At 53.7% G+C, this 16888-nt stretch overlaps 1 protein-coding gene and 1 long non-coding RNA gene across 2 annotated transcripts in view; one reads left to right on the top strand and one right to left on the bottom strand.

Annotated features, from left to right (window-relative positions):
• Positions 1–2912: 2912 nt before the first annotated feature.
• On the bottom strand, positions 2913–6064 carry POU3F3 (POU class 3 homeobox 3; the record flags this gene model as incomplete). Its single annotated transcript, XM_083818947.1, has 1 exon — positions 2913–6064. The coding sequence occupies one exon, from the start codon at positions 6062–6064 to the stop codon at positions 4745–4747; it is 1320 nt and encodes a 439-aa protein (XP_083675073.1). The 3' UTR covers positions 2913–4744.
• Positions 6065–8430: 2366 nt separating this feature from the next.
• Positions 8431–16888, top strand: part of LOC310883436 — a 52336-nt gene continuing 43878 nt past the window's right edge. Inside the window, exon 1 of the long non-coding RNA XR_014573533.1 lies at positions 8431–9453. This is a non-coding gene — a long non-coding RNA (uncharacterized lncRNA). The remainder of the gene's footprint in view (positions 9454–16888) is intronic.

Below are 16888 nucleotides of genomic sequence, written 5' to 3'. Positions count from 1 at the left end.
CATCCTCCTCGCCCCAGAAAGAGCGCTCCCCTCGCCCTACCTGGGCTCCTGGGGGCCTCGCCACCGCCTCCTCGCCTTAAATCCTTCCTTCCTCGCCCGCATCCGAGGCCAGGACTTGTTGCATCCCTTTTAGAGTTTGATTAATTACCCTGGAACTTAAGCAAACTACACTGCATGTGGCGAAGGAGCTCATGCCTACAGTGCTGTCCTGCAGCTGCCAGCCCCAGACGTGATTTTACGCTCTCGTGCGAGCTGGAACAAATAGGACTGTGCCTCTAAAGGGCTACCTGTGTAAATATATACAAGTAGCAGCTTGAAGGCGTCGATCATTTATTACAAAAATAAACGAATAAATACTACAACATGTTGTTGCTTTCAACAGGATAAATATTTTACAAATATATAATTAAAAAAATCGAATTGTTAGGATTATTTAAAATGTTACACTCATTGATAATGAAATTATCAGAACCGATTATTCCCTAAGCGTTCCATTTAAACCCGGCCGTACAAAACGAGTTGGGAGCATTGCAATGTGCAAACACGAGTCACTACATTAAAGCAGGAGGATTCTTTAGAGATCACTTCCGAGAGGAACCGCTGCGTTTTTCAACCAAGGCAGAGCTCTTGGCTGAATCCCGGGAAACACGCGGCCCGGCAGCGGTGAGATGACTATTTAAATACACCTGAAAATGATTTATTGTACACAGACGAGACGGGGGAAGGATGGGATGGGAGCGAGAAGACCAGGGCGTAGCAGAGGACCGCAGGAGATGAGAATGTAAACTATAAATAATCACATCTCGGGATTACCCAGACCGAGCAAATATAACTTTGTAAAAGCATTTGGCTTTCCTTTAGGCAGGAAGAAAAAGATAAAAATAAAAAAAGGAAGGAGAAGAAGGAAAATGATGCCGACTCAGTCACCAAGCACAGAACACTGATATTATAAATGAACACAATTACGAAATTCATTAGGAGATCTGGCGATCTATAACAATATTTTCATTATTTACACGTGTAACAATATCACCCTGAACGCCAAACCTCCCCGTGATTATCTACCCCTGGTCATCTCGCAGGCTCACAACCCTGAAATGCCCAAATACATTCAGAGGATTCAGTTTCGAGGGGGGGGGAGGAGGAGGATGGGGGGGTGATGGGGGGGGGAGCGGAGGGGGGACACGAGCGCGGCCTCACTTTTTTTGAGCATGATGAGCAGACGGAACCGGGCACATTTTACAAGTCCCTACAACCGCAAGCTACCAAACCCTTTAAATCCCAGCTCCTCGTACGCAGCAGCAAAACCGCAAAGGTTGCCTTCTAATGGCAACCAGCGCCAAGCCTTGGATGTTAGCTCTTTGTTGCCATCCAAATCCCAGGAACCGAACCCCGCCGAGAAATGCCACCAGCCCTTCGCAGCGCCCCACGGCCCCCTGTGTCCCCCCCACAAGGTGCCAGCACCGAGTCCCTCCTCGCGTGTCCCGAGCGCCCGCAGCCGGGGCCCCGGGGCCGCTCCCCGTAAGCGCGACACCGGCCGGGCTCCTGCTACAGCGAACAAAGAAGCAGCGTCCTTTACCCTTTCAAGCTTTTTTTTTTTTTTTTCCCCTTTGTGTTTTATTTTTTTTTTTTAATCACCATTATCACCGTTATTATTTTTCCTTCCGTGTTAGCAGGGCCTTTCGGGTCTCACGGGCTGAACCGGCGGTGCCGTTCGAGCGGCGTTTGCATACCGCATCCCGGCACGCTCGGCTCGCCCGTGATTTATGGACTGACACCGGGCCTATCTGCGAGGAATAAATGTTTTGTTGTTTCTACGGCGGTTTTCTGGGGTTTTAACCCCTGCGTCCGTAGCACGTAGAGAAGCGAGGGATAAGGGGGGGGAGGGAGGGAGGTGGGGGAGCGGTCGAGGGGGAGGGAGAGGAAGGCGAGGAAGGAGCCACGGACTGGATGGATCATAAAAGCAAACCTTATTCTCCCGTACAGCGTTAGTGGGGGCGGGCTGAGGCGTTAGATGCAGCAGCTATCTGCTTCCCACCACGTCCCCGGCTCAGAATGAAGCGAGCCGAAACGGTCAGTCACTTGTCCGCACATTGCCATAAATTCAGCGGATAAATTTGACAGGCTTACCCACCGCATCCAGCGGCAGCTTCAACGCCACTAACACGCACGCTTGCTCGCGAAGAAGGTACGGCAGCACTACCGCAGAGAGAAAAACAAAAAAAAACCCTCTTGCTACACCACTTCACACCCCATTGAAAAAGCCTAAACCAACCACAAACAACAGCAGCAGCAGCAGCAACAGAAACGGTGAACCGTGCGGAGGATGCTGGAAGCATTATTCTGTATATCCTTCTGGGGAAAAATAATTAAAAAAAGCACCTTCTCCTTCGATAAATTAAATCCCAGTCTTTGCACGGACACGAAATGCGTCAAAGTAATAGATAGCTCGCCCCCCTCCCCTCCCCGAGCCTTAGTTTGAGAAGAGAGAAAACAAGAGTGAACTTTTGGAAACATCCCTGCTTTCAGCATCGGCCATTGATTATCGGCGGATACACTCGGGCATCCCCTGCCCCTGAAGTGCGATCCTAAATCCAAAAGCTACCATCCCCTCTCGGAGAAACGTGGCCCTTTATCACCTCTAATCTCGCCTCACTTTCCCATGCCACGGGGTCCCTGTGCGGGTGGAGGACGATATTAATAATTTTGACTGAGAAAGAGCGAGGATTGTGCTGAGCACCCGGCGGGGATGCTGCCAGGCTGCAGCCCCAGGGACCCCGAGCGGTGTGCGGAGAGCAGGTTGGGCTTGGGGGAGCACCTCACATCAGCTTTTGCAGCATTTGCCTTCCGAGAACTTTTTTTTTTTTTCTTTTTTTTTTCGACACAGTGGTTTATGCATCAGACACAGACTCTTTCATTCTAACAAATTTATTTTCTCAATCAGCTCTTACGGAATCACTACTCAAATTAAATTACAATCAAATTATCACATCAAAAGATACCCTTATTACCTAACAACTGTCCATATTTTCATTTCATTTTGATTTGTGCTCGTCTGAAAAAAACACGTAATACAAGATCTGGGGAAAAAATAAATTACCGTTTTGCAGCAGTTCATAGGTATTCTGAATAAAATATTAAAAGAAGTCATTTAATGAAAATATAAAGCAAATTTTTTTTTTTTAGATCAACAACGGATCTAACAATTCTATATTGCCGTCTTTTTGAAAAGTCTGTTTATTAAAACCTACCAAAAACACTGCTTGGAAATGGCAGTATTATATAATCACATCCACAGCACCCATTCAATCAAAGTTGGCAACGGATTTAGGAGAGGAGAAGTTCAGATAAGTGCAGCTGCAGATGCTCAGTCCTTCTAAATCCCTTTATCTGAATCAGTCCAGAAATAAAAAATAAAAATATTAATAAAAAAAATATTAGCAGTGGATTTTTTTTTTTTTATGACTCTTCCATGGTGATTGGCAGCCGTCAGGAGCAGGACTTTGACAGCCCTGAATTATTTCCCTTTCTCTCGCTGGTTCCCTTAATTCATGCAAAGTCCTTCTACAGAGCTCGAACTTTAGGGACCAACAACCTCTCCTTCTCCCACCCTCCCCCCGGTGTCTGTCCCTCCCCCCTCTCTCCTCGGGGTCAGTTTTCGGTGTGCGGGCATTTATTTCCATATTTTTGTTCTATAGCTATACCTATATATATAGATAAATATATATATATGTATTTGCTTCCCTATGCAGTCTGCTTGTTTTTAGTGCTGTGTGCATATTTTTTTTTTTCCTGGAAAAAGTGGCCCTTTTCATTTTTGCAGAATATATAGCTATATAGATATATATGTTTTCAGAGTGGATGTCTGCCTTGCACCAAAATTCTCCGGTTTGGCCAAGAAAAACAGGGTGCTGGAATGCAGCAGGCCCCCTCTGATTAATCAGATTATTTTGCTTCTGCTTCCCTTTTTTTTTTTTTGGATTGCTCCCATTTAAGAAAAAAAATAAAGGAAAGAAAAGGAAAAAAAAAGGAAAGAAAAAAAAAGGGGGAAGAAAAATAAAGGAGAAAGAAAAATAAAGGGAAAAAAAAAAGAGAGAGGGAGAAAGGGGGGAAAAAAGTTTCTGTGATTCAGAGAAGAGAGCCCTTTTGGGGATAGGGGGGAGAGTGCGGGGGGGAGGAGGGGAGAGAAGAGGTGCAGACATCAGTGGCATTCCTCGCTGCGAGAGAGGGGTAACTGGGGGAGTAAAAAAGCAAAACCCTAAAGAAACCAAACGAAAACCCACCCGGCCAACCCCTGTTCCCACAAGCAACCCCCCGACACATCTGCAGTTTTGGTGCATTACCGCATCTCCGCCCCGTTTTACCCAGCACAGTCTAAACGCTCTCGCTCGGATCCTTCCTCCACCGCTCCCTCTTGGTCTCGCTCTCACATATATATATATATATATAGATGCACGCCTCTATCCATATATATATAAACACAAGCAGTCTGAACGAGCCTGGACCGTGTGTGTGTGTGTGTGTGTACGTGTGTGTGAGTGCGTGCGTGCGGGTGTGAGTGTGTGTGAGTGTGTGTGTGTGTGTGTGAGCGAGCGGGTGTGCGCGGCGCTGCCGCTGCCGGTACCGCTGCCGGGGCCGGTGCCGGTGCTGGGGCCGGGGCCGGTGCGGCGGTGCCCGGCCCGGCCCGGCCCGCGGTGCCCCGAGCTCCCCCCCCCGTCCCCCTCCCCGGCCCTGTCGGTGCCCCTCACTGCACGCTCGTCTGCAGTCCGTGGTGAGGGGGCGGCGTGTCGGAGTTGACGGTGCCGACCTGCGAGTAGACATCGTCGGGGGTCTGCTGCTGGATCCCCGGGGGGGTCATCCGTTTCTCTTTCTGCCTCCGATTGCAAAACCAAACCCTGACCACCTCCTTCTCCAGCTGCAGGCTGTCCGCTAGGTTCGTAATCTCCTGGGCGGAGGGCTTGGGGCATTTCAGAAAGTGGCTCTCCAAGGCCCCCTTGACACTCACCTCGATGGAGGTCCGCTTCTTCCTCTTCCTGCCCTGCGCCGCGATCTTGTCGATGCTGGTGGGGCTGCCCGTGGAGGAGTCGGCTTCCTCCAGCCACTTGTTCAACAAAGGCTTCAGCTTGCACATGTTCTTGAAGCTGAGCTGCAGGGCCTCGAAGCGGCAGATGGTGGTCTGCGAGAAGACGTTGCCGTAGAGGGTGCCCAGCGCCAGCCCCACGTCGGCCTGCGTGAAGCCCAGCTTTATCCGCCGCTGCTTGAACTGCTTGGCGAACTGCTCCAGGTCGTCGGAGGTCGGCGTGTCCTCGTCCGAGTGCGGGTCGTGGCTGTTGACGCCGCCGTGGTGCGCCGGGTGGTGCCCGGGGTGCTGGTGGTGGTGGTGGTGGTGGTGCCCGGGGTGCTCGCCCAGCTCCGGCGTCTCGCCGCGCACCAGCCCGGGGTGCACCAGGCTCTGCCCGCCGGGGGGGGGGCTCAGCATGCCGTTCACCGTGAAGCCCCCGGGCTGCGAGTAGAGGAGCGACTGCTGCTGCTGCTGCCCGCCGGCCATGGAGGGCAGGTGGGCGGCCGCCGCCGCCGCGCCCCAGGCCGCCGGGTGCCCCTGGTGCGGGGGGCCCAGGTGGGGCGCCCGGTGGTGCAGCGCCGCGCCCGAGTGCAGGTCGTCGCGCCCGCCGCCGCCCTTCACGTCGGGCGGCGGCGGCGGCTGCTGGGGGCTGCCCGTCATGCCCACGGGGCTGCCGGACCACGGCGAGCCGGCCTCGGCGGCGGCGGCGGCGGCGGCGGCGGCGGCGGCGGCGGCGTGGGGCAGGGCTGTCACCCACTGGTGGGCATGGCTCAGCATATGGCCGCCGTTGCTGGCGGCCATGGCGCCCGGCATGAAGTCGCTCTGGACCATCTTGGCCGCCGGGTCGCCGCGGTAGCCGCCCGCCGCCACCGAGGTGACGGCCACGCCGCCCGGCTGCATGCCGCCGCCGCCGCCGCCGCCGCCCGAGTCCGCGTGGACGATGGAGCCGGCCGCCAGGATGCCGGTGCCGGGGAGGTAGGGGTTAGACGTGGCCGCGGCCATCCCGCGCCCGCCGCCGCCGCCCGCCGCTCGCCCCCGCCGCGCCGCCGCCGCGCCGCCGGCTGCCGGCCGAGCGCCCTTGCCCGCCGCTGCCGGGGCCGCTGCCGGGGCCGCCGCCCGCGCCGCCGCCGCCGCCGCCGCCGCCGCCTTCCCAGCCTCGCCGGGGCGCCGGGGCGCGGGGTTCACCTGCTAGCGCTCCGCGGCGCGCTGCCGGCCGCCCGTCCGCCGCCCGTCCTGCCTCGGCTCCGCTCTGCCTTCGCCTTGCCTTCTTCTCCTCCTTCCCCTTCTGTGGTCGTGGTTTTTTTTTTTTTTTGGCTTTTTTCTCTCTCTCTCTCTCTTTTTTTTTTTTCTCTCCGGGAAAAAAAGAAAAAAAAAAAAAAACAACACAAATTGTATACAGAACGTGGAGGGGGGGGGGGGTTGTCCTCCGCCGCCTGCTCGCTGCTCGCTGGGAGGAAACCAAACAAAGGCTAAAAAGCGAAAAAGAAGCGGGGGGGGGGGATCGAAAAGCCCCCGTGCCTTCTCCCCTCCGCTCCCCTAGGAGTACATCTCCACCTCGCAGCCTTCCCCTCTCCGAGCGAAACTTTTCCTTTTCTTCTTTCCTTGAAGGCTCGGGGCGGCGGGGGGCTCTTTTCCTCCTCTGTCTCTCTGGCTCTCTCTCCGCCTCTCGCCTCGGCTCCTCGGTCTCCTCTTTGCTCTTTTATCTGCAAGTTTTTGCTCGGTGTCCTACGAAAACTTCCCGTGACGATGATGATGGTGGCGGTGGCGGCGATGATGCATTGCTCAAAGTTGTGCTGCCGCCGGAGCACTTTGTCCCCTTTGAAACAAGAGTCCTGCCGGAGCCTTCTTGCTAGAGTCACAGGCTGGATAAGACATCTTTTTGTTTTATATATATATATTTATATATATATTTCTCTCTACCTTTCCTTTAGGCGGTTGGAAAAAAAAAGAAAAAAGAAGAAGAAAAAGTGGAAAAAAAAATCAGAAAAAGTTGAATTTTCTCGGTACCTCGCGGATTGTTTCTCTCTCTCTCTCTCCCTCTCTCTCTCCTCTCTCTCTCTCTCTCTCCTCTTTTTTTTTTTTTTTTCTGGTGTTTGTTTTGCTTTTTTATTTTAATTCCAGCGGCCGCTCGAGGGAGGAGGCGGAGGAGGAGTGCCTTGCCGGAGAGGTGTGCGTTATGTGCGTGTGCATATATGGTATCCTTTATACACTAACTCCGGCGGGCAACTTGGGCTGCCGGGCTCGCGGCGCGCACTGGCGGGGCCGGAGTCCCGCCGCTCGCCTCTCCCCGCCTCCCTCCCTCCCTCCTCCCTTCCCTCCCTCCCTCCCTCCCTCCCTTCCCTTCCCCTCCCCTCCCTTCCCTCCCTCTCCCGGGCCGTGCCCGCGCCGCCCCCTCCCCTCCGCCCTCCCCGTCCCCTCGCCCGCCGCCGTCTGCCCGCCGCCCCCCCCCCTCCGGACCCCCCCCCCAAGCCCCCCGGTCCCCGTCCCCTCGCCCGCCGCCGCCCCCCATTGGCCGCCGGGCCCCCTTCCGGCCGTTCCGATTGGCTGCCCGTTAATTTAGGCAAAGCGCAGTCGGGGCTGGAAGTCGCCCCCCCCCCCCCCTCCCCGGCCTCCCTCCGCCGGCCTCTTCCCCCCCCCTTCCTCCTCCTCCTCCTCCTCCCCGCCTCCTTCCCTCCAGCCGGCCCTCCCCTCCTCCCCTTAACTCTTCGTGCACAGAGAGAGAGGGGAGGGGGGGGGCGCACACACACCGGGGGGGGGGGATTTTTTTTTTTGGGGGGGGGTCCTCATTAACAACGAGCAGCGCCGAGAACGGCCTCCGCGCAGCCTCCCCTCCCGTCTCTCTACCTCCCCCCCTCCTCCTTTTGTCCTCCCCCCGTGTCCTGAGCCCCCCCCCCTCCAGCCGCCGTCCCGCCGTCGGGGGGGGCGGGGGGGGGAGCCCGGGGGGGCCTCGTTCTCCCGGCGAGCAGCCTCGCTCCGCCGCAGGCAGCCGGCCCGAACCCCCCGGGCCCGCACCCCCCGCGGTTATTTCTCTTTTCCCATCCAGCGGAAAGAGTTAAGGGGGGCGGGGGGAACGGAGATGGGGGGGGGGGGGGGGAGATGCGACCGAGCGGAAATGCTGCCGCACACGGGCAACCTCAGTGAACCGAGGGGGAAAAGAAAAAAAAAAAAAAAAAAAAAAGAGAAAGTGGCAACAAAAACAAGGGCGAATTGAACGCTCCTCGGGGATTTCCAGCGCAATAACACAAGTCGGACGTTCAGGGGACGCGCCGCCGCGCACACGCTCCCGAGGTGCGGGGCATCCCCCCCCCCCCCGACCCCCGCCGTCGTCCCCCCCCCCCCCCCCCCCCCGAGCTCTTGGGGCCGAGCTCCGGGCCCCCCCCGCAGCGCCCCCCCGGCGCGGCGAGCCCCGACGGGCGCCCGCTGGGCTGAGCCCGGCCCCGGCTGGCGAGATCCCATCTTAGGTAGGTCTCGGAAAAGAAAAAAATCCCCATCAGAGCCAAGCTCCGAAGGGCTCTGGGAACTAAAACCCTAAGCAGACCCTTTTTTAAAATTATTTTTTTTTATTATTATTTTTTTTGTTCCCATGCGTCCTCCAAAGGTTTCTTTTTTATATATATATAAAAGATCCAACACAGATTTCATTGAATAAATCTGAGATCTCCAGGTGCAGACGTTTGAATAGTCGGTGCCAGAACCCCATGTTTTCCTTTCCAGCCGATTTTGCTTGGATCAGGCTCAAAAACCGAGCGAGTCTCGTGGTTTTGTTTACACTGAATGGGGAGGATAGGAACGGTGCCATGGGGCCGTCTTTCATTAATATACAGTGAGGATTTTGTCTAAATTACTGCTATGAATTTCACAGTACACGCTTTCAAAAGCCGTCTCAGGTGGCCTGATGAAACGTGATAGCGCCTCTGCAAACAGATCTACTTTCTTAATAAAAAAGGAAGGGGGGGGGGCGAGAAATCCCCCCCCCCAAATAATAATAATAAAAAAATGTACACCCTCATAACAGCGGCAACAACAACAAAAAAATAAAGCTTGAACCGGAGTAATGTCTTTTATTTTAAAAAAACAAAACAAAACACACAAAAAAACTTAGTTCCCCAACTCTTCCCACCCCCTCCCTTGCCGAGTGTGATTGTTTTGTCTGGAAAAAAATCCAAAGTATAACAAGGGGAGAACAGTTAGTGCTGATTTTCATTTGCATAAATTTTCATATATTTTGGTGAAAATAATAGACTAGTGGAGAGCGGGGCTTAGTGGAGTCAGTGCAAAGGAAAATCTTAACATGGATCGTTTCGCTGGAGTTGAGAACATGATTTTCCCCCCTGTCACCTTATTAAAATCAAAAATTAAAAAAAAATCTCTAAATCCTCGAAGTATGATCGGTAAGTGTTTTACATTTTTTTTTTTCTTCTACTTTTGTTTGCTTTAAAGTCTTCTGGATATGGGGTTTCAAAAGCCTAGGACAAGACAGGGAAACCCATGGCAACTGCCTGGAAGGAAACAGGCTTAGGGAAAGGGAAAGGAAAAAGAAAAAGAAAATCCCACCAGCAACAAAAACCACCTTAGTGAAATATTACATAAAAAGCGTGGATTCATTCCAAAGCTCGAGGCAGCAAAGCAATTCTTCAGACTTTTCTGGGTCCCTGCTTCACTTTCCTGGGCACTCTTAATTATCGTAACGCCGGGGCTCGGGGCAGGGGGTGGGTGGGATGGAGGGGGGGGGAGTGGGGGGGGGGGGGGGGAGAAGGCTCTCGAAAACCTTTCGGGGATGGAAAGGGGGCTCGGGGGCAGGGGAGGGGGCCGCTCCTGGAGGGGGGGAGCCGGGTGCGGGGAGCCGGGCACCTGCTGGCGGCGGCGGCGCGGGGGGGGCCGGGCGCGGTGCGGAGCGGTGCGGAGCGGTGCGGAGCGGTGCGGAGCGCGCACAGGGTTAACGCTGTAGCTAGGGAACAGCCGGCTGGGCTCAATATCCCGGGCTGGAGCGGCGCAGGTCCGTCGGAAAGAGGATAATCAATCAAAACTAAGCAGGGCATCCCTCCGGCTTCTCCTCCGAGGGGAGAGGGGCCGGAGGATTTACAGGGCAGGTTGCACTTTGTTTCTCCCTCCTGCCCCCTCGCTCCGCTTTTCCCTCCCCGATTCCGGCTAATTGAGAGGTGGAGGCTAACGAGCCGCAACTCTTTTTTTTTTTTTTCCTTTTTTTTTTCTAGCGGTGGGGTCAGCGCGATAAATAACGTGATAAATAATGTAGGCTGAAATTAGTAGGCCAGCTCCCTCTCCTGCAAAGTTTACCGAGGCTTCAATATCCCATGCCGCGACTTTCATTTATTTTCATTTCGCCGTCCCATTTGCATAATATACATATATATATATATATTTCCCCCCCCCCCCCCCCCCGTCGCTGCTCTTTTGGGCACACAATAGCTGGCGATCATTGTGATTTCCTAGAATTAGTTACTTCTTTGCAAACGGTCGATCGTCGAATCAATAAAACGGCTTGTAAAACTAGGGAGGGATAGGTTTCAATTTGGGGGGGGGAGAAGAATCGCTCATTTTCCACTTCTTGTTGACGTGCCCGGCGTCTCTTTTGACTGGGGTTAACTCTGTGTGCTCCATTGGAACAGATGCCGTATAGAGCTGCTCCCTCAAGATCATTTGTTTCCTTGATGGGGGAACATTTCTGAGCAGAACATATTGGTTGCCATAGAGAAAGAAATAAAAGGAAGAACACTAGTCACATTAAGCTATATGTTTGTGCACTGGGCTTTAGATAAAAGGGCCCTAGTTCAGCCAAAGAGAGCGCGGCCAAAGCCGAGCTCCTTAGCCTCACCAAAACTAGCTTTATTTTGTTTTGGACTTTTACAGTTGAAACATGTAAGCTAATTTTATTGGCTCTCGTTAATTTTATACGAGGCGGCTTGCTGAACAAAATAAACTTTTCAGAGGCTGCCGGAGGACGGCAGGGGGCGCCCGGGTGCCCTTCCCGGCACGGCTCGGCCCGGCACGGCCCGGCGGGGGATGCTCGGGACCCCCGGGCACCGCCGCCCCCTCCCGCAGCGGGCACAGCCCCGTGGCCGGGAACCCCGGGCCGGGGGAGCCCCAGATCTTCAGGGGGGGATGCTGGAGGCTGGAGGGCAGGGGTCCGACGGGGCGGGAGGGGGGCGGCGGGGAAAGGGGTGCGGGCTCCCGGGCCGCCCCCAAAGTGTCCCGGGCGGTGCGGTGCCTCCAGCGGAGCCGAGGCCTGCGGGGGAGCCAAATCAGCTAATTAAACTCAGGGCATCCTGAGGTACCACGCAGGTTTTTTTTTATTATTTTCTTTTATTTTCTTTCCTCTTTTTTTTTTTTTTTTTCCAAACAACGCGCTTAAGCCTCTGGAGGTGCAATAAAACGACTCTTTTATTTTATTTTTTTTAGATCATTTAATATTTAATTGCTGTGTTAAAGCTGGAAAAGTAGCTTTTTTTTTTCCTTTTTTTTTTCTTTCTTTTTTTTTTTTTTTTTTTCCCCCGCTGGCCCCTCCCTCCCTCCCCTCACGCCTTTTCCCCACTGGCGAAGCCCCCGCAGCCCCCCTTCTATCTAGCCCCCCCATCCCGGCCACAAGTTGTCGCCAGCCGGGACGGGACACTGGCAGGAGTTAACCCGAGCTAAAACCAAGCACATCGACGGCCGGCACGGCTTAGCCCAGCACAGCTCGGCCCTCCGGCCCTTTGCAAAGGCGCAGTGTCAGCTTTCTGCCCCAAATCCCCTCCGTCTCCCCCCACGCCCCCCCAGCTGTCGCGATAGGGGACAGCAGCGACAACCGCGTCGCTGTCGCTCCCCCCCCGTCGGGGAGCAGCCTGGCCAGCGGGGCTGCAGCAGCAGCAGAGACACCTGCGAGGGGATGTCCCCACGGTCCCGGGGGGGGACACACACGAGGGCACTTTGTTCCCCCCCTCCGGGCTGCAGCCCCAGCGGTTTCCGTGTGGCTGGGAAAGTTTGATTCCTCGCCTCCATAAAGGAAAGACCAATTGGAGCCCTGGAAATCACACAGCCCATAAATATGATAGATGCTGGCAAGATGAACTCCCCGCCTAAAAACCTAACGCATACCCAAACAGAAAAAAGAAAAAAAAAAAAAAGCAGAGAGAAAGAAAAGTAGGCAAAGAGGGAAAACGACCTACGAGAATACATCCACTTTTGATTTAAAGTGGTGCTGGGTCTTCCTTGGGAAAACGGAGTCAAGCCTCGGCGTGCGTTGACCGTGCGGGAAAATGCTCGAGATATTTGCGTGGACAAAACTTTCCACCTACCGCATTTGGCCAAACAAGCAAGAGCAATATTCCAGCCCAGCGAAACACATTTCCAGAGCGCAATTCCCACCAGAAAGGCGGTCGCTTGCTGGAGCTTTGCCGCACTTTTAGTGAACATTTCCCTCGCCTCCGAGCGGGACGGTTGGAGTTTGAGGAGCCCAGCAAAGTTCAGAGCCCCGGGCTCGGGGTTCAGAGGCTTCCCCCTCCCAAAAATCTCCTCTTCCTCCCGCTTGCCCCAAACCTTCCCTGTGTACGAAGCAAACCCCGAGTTAGCAGCCGAGCTCCTCTGTTTTCTGCCCGCGGTGGGCAGCAGCAGCAAGACTTCGGGGCAATGCAAGCAGCAAAGCCACCGCTAAAACGAGCAACAAGTTAGCTCGGCGACAACTTGCTGTCCCGACTGCGATTCTGGGGCTTGTGCCACAAGTGGCCCCGATAAGCGCCTATTCGGGACTCCTTTGTAAAGTGGGTGTGTAAACGGAACGGGCACCGAAGTGGGGAAAAGAAAGTGCGTGGCGACTGTCTTGAGTAGTCATTTACTCAGAGTGGGAAACGCTTAGGTATCTCCTAATGTAACGGCGGAGACCGACTGCCTCATTAGCATTTACAAATGAAAATGTTAAACATCGAGACATATTCCGTATACAGCGTGCTATATGTAAAACACAGCCGTGCATAATCCAGCAGTCAGCTGAAAACGCCGAGTTGACTGGGTTCCAGCTATGTGGCATTCTTGGCTAATGTGATTTGCTCTGTGTTTTTCAAGCTTACCCATGCTGTAGTTCAGAGTTCTTATGACCACGTTGATAGCTGCACTAGGGATATTAGACTAACCAATCTGGAGAAAACAGGAAAATACACATATTACTTTTAAAGGCTTACAATAATAACGATAAACACAATAGGCAGGCGGCTCATTTATCCATACCTTTTATTATGAAGGCTTCGCTCCCAACCCTATTTATTGTTTTGAGCATAACAAAGCGTTTCTGGTTCTGTAATAAATTAGAACAATAACACAGGACCGCACATGCAAAGCTGGATAGGTTTTAAAATAGAGGTCCTTTCTCTCCCAGCTGCATAATTCCGATATTACCCAATGTGTCGTGCTTAGGGCTCACCTCGCACGCACTGTAATGAAAGTTGCCAAATGAATGGAACAATCTATCTGTTGACTTGAGCTCAACGCAGACGCATTACATATGATAGAAACCTAATGCTCCCACCGACGTTAAAATCATAGGGATGTATAGTTACAATCCGGCTCCTTGAACATGTAGATTTTTATTTATAAGAATAATCGTGCATGTAGCAACATAAAAAGGGGATTTACAAGTTGGAGTCCTTTGTAAAAGACTGTGAAAACCTTAGCCCCGCTTTTATTAGACATGATATCATTCTGATTTGCGTGCTTGCCATCTCAATAGCGTTTCACACGTGAAAAAAAAAAGAGAATGAAAGAAAGAAAGAAAAAAGAAAGAAAGAAAGATCCATATGCATTACATAGATTTTCTTTTACGCGCATAAGGACTGGCAGTCTCTTAGTGGATAAGAGGGTGAATAATTGTGCTACACCAGAAAACAGTTCGTGCAGTTTGGCAGCTCTGTTTTTTATTATTAGATTTTTTGACATTTGAACTTGTCTATTGTCTGAGGAGCTCAGTGCAGATTGCAGCAGGTCAACCTTAAGGCTGCTCTTTTTGGCATTGCACACAAACATGCACTCGCTGTCTGTTCTCCTTGCGTGAATGCAGCAGCTACAGTTTTACCGTGCATTTGTTTTTTTTTTAATGCACATGTATTTATATTTATATTTATTTAATCGGCTTGGGGTTTTCACGGTCGTGCGGTTAGTTTGTCCATGCGATCATTTTACACCAGTTCCTCCCCATCTATGAGTTTTTTCCCCGGTGCTGGATACTTTTAAGCACTCAGCCGCTTTTACAGCAGGGTAATTCCAGCATCACGATGCTTGATAAAAGGGACTTCAGTAGCCTCGGGATTAAATGACATATTTCCCCGCAGCTTCGCTCAACTCTATCATGACTCCTACAGTCAAAAGTTAACATTATTCATCATGTCCTCGCCTTTCTTCCCTCCTCCCCCCTCCGCATCCAGCCCCGGTCCGGCTCCCCGAGCCTTTGCGAGGGCTGGGGGCGGCCGGGGGAAGGGGGGGGGGGGGGGGGATGCAGAGGAGGGGACCTGGTGGGGCGAGGGAGATGCGAAATGGGGGTCGTTGCCCCCCGAGGCCGCAGGGGGAAAGGGAAAGGGAGTGGGATGGGGGTGGAAATAACTTTTCCCGGCAGCGATTTGCGCCCCGGTGTGCTGGGGGTCGGGCTGGTTTTAAAGCGGGACTCTTCCCTGGGTGCGGGAGGGGGGGGTCAGGCCGAAGAGCCGACCTCTTCCTCTAGCAGGCTTTCACTGGAGCATATACCTTCAGACATATAGACGTGGACACGCTGTGCGCCCACCGGCAGGGGCACGAACCCCCGGGCACGGCCACGCACCGCGAGGCTGGGTTCGCCCCCCCCTTATCTTCACCCCCCCACCCCCCCTCCATCCTTCCCCTTAACAAGCGCCTGATAACGCGTTTAAGGCTTGTTATTTGAACTCTCCCGACCAGCATGCAGAAAAGTAATTGCATCGTTTTTCATCAGGAGAGAAAAGAGGGGAGGAAGGGGGGGACCCCCCCCCAGCTCTCCGTAACCGCTGAGTCACCGCACCGGGGGGCAGCGGGGACGCGCAGGAGGCAGCGGCATCTCATTGCCCACCCCGGCTCAAAACGCATCCCTCCTCATCTCCAGCCCCGCAGGTCCCTCCCTCCTCCTGGATTTAGCAAGACAGACTTGGAAGAAAGTGGCCCAAGTGCGGCCAGGGCCCTCCTTTGTCACTGGGTGTCCTCCTCCGGTGCACTGGGACCTGCATCATTGAGGCGGGGAAGAAAATAAGCCTTAAAATAGTGTTTTGGGGGGATTTGGGGAGGAGGAGGGATGGATAAGCACCGGCCACTTCACCTGGTGGACAGAGGACAGGCAAAGCATCTGGGCACCTTTATCCCTACAGACTCCTTTAAAGGTTACTCTTGCTGCCAGGCTTTGGCACAAGCAAAAATGGGGGTGCTGGTGGTTGGGAACAAAGCTGGTGGCAACCAAGCGACCCCCCAAAAGGGGGAGGAATAGTCCCTTCAATTCCCTGTCGAAAAGCATACGGCATTGCTTTCTGCTGGGGGCTGTTTCCCGGGGTCCCTGCACCCCCAGGGTACTGAGCGGGGTGTCTGTCCAGCACCCCCTTACCGGGCCCACTCAGGGAGGGGTGCGGACCCCCAGGTACATGCCAAAGGGCCTCATGGACAGCTTCTGGGAGTTGGTGGGTTGCACGAGCAGCCTTGAAATCAGTTTGCAGCAAGGCCTGCAGTGGGAAACAAAGAGGCAGAAAATGTTGGGAGCCCAAGAAGAGCCTGAAATACAGAGAGAGGCATTGAGCTTCCCGGAGATGCTTCAGCTCCTCAGTGGGGAACAGAGCGGTATCCTTTTTGGGCTGGCTCCGTGCAGCTGAGGGCTGGACTGTACAGCCCACACTGAATCAGAGGCATTGTGTGCAAATGAATAAGCGCACATTGTTTTGAAATGCTGCTATTGTGTTTGGGCTAGGGGGAGGAGGTGGCTGCATTTTGCGTGCGTGCGTGTCTATGGGCTTTCTAAAGGTGAGTGCAGATTGCAAGAGTTGCGGCTCTGTTTTTGTTTGTCAAACAGGGCCCTTCTCTTGGGAGAGGGGCATGTGGCGGATCCCAGCCCAGGATTACATTAATCAAAGCATTATTTCCCCAGGGATGCGCAGCACAAATGATAGTAAATCCTAATAAAATTGGATCGCTGAGAAATTGAACGCTTAAAGTAATCTGCTCTGCCTGATAAAAACTTCAAATTTATAAGATATTATGCATCCCCACCCCCAAACACCTCAGGTATCACCACTGTGTGTGTGCATTACGCATCTATCTGGAGGAGAGACAACACTGCTCGGCTTAACAGGCCCCCCACTATTGAATATATATATATACACAGATGTGTGCACGTGTGCTTGCGTGCACACATTTCACGCATGCACACACACGTGCAGAGCTGTAAGCTAAGCTAAAACCTATACGCACGTAGCAGTAATGAGGATGGTCAATATTTGGCTATTCCACCCTCGCTGTGTACGAGGCTGGGACATGGTACTGTGCCGGTGCCGTAACACGGCCTGGGCACTCCTTGCTCTTGCTCTTTAGCGATGCTCACCACGGGCCTCCATAACAGCACCTGCGATCTCAGCCCTGCTCAGAGCAGCTTGGCTTCTCACGGGGGTGGTGGGGAAATAAATAATAATAAAATAAAACACTACATGGACATGAATGTCCAAAGCTGACCTTAGAAAGCCTGTGGGAGGATGAGTGTCAGAGCGAAACTGCCTTGGACCAGGGGCACAGGTGAAAGAAGGGGAGAGGTTGCCCGTTTTTCCCTGGGGTGCGCAGCACGCGGCACCCGCAGCCCCCGCG

This window comes from Anser anser (genome assembly GCF_964211835.1).
Source record: "Anser anser genome assembly, chromosome: 1".
NCBI classification, from domain to species: Eukaryota; Metazoa; Chordata; class Aves; order Anseriformes; family Anatidae; genus Anser; species Anser anser.
The sequence above is the reverse complement of the archived record's forward strand: the minus strand, read 5'-3'. Positions and strand labels throughout refer to the sequence as shown.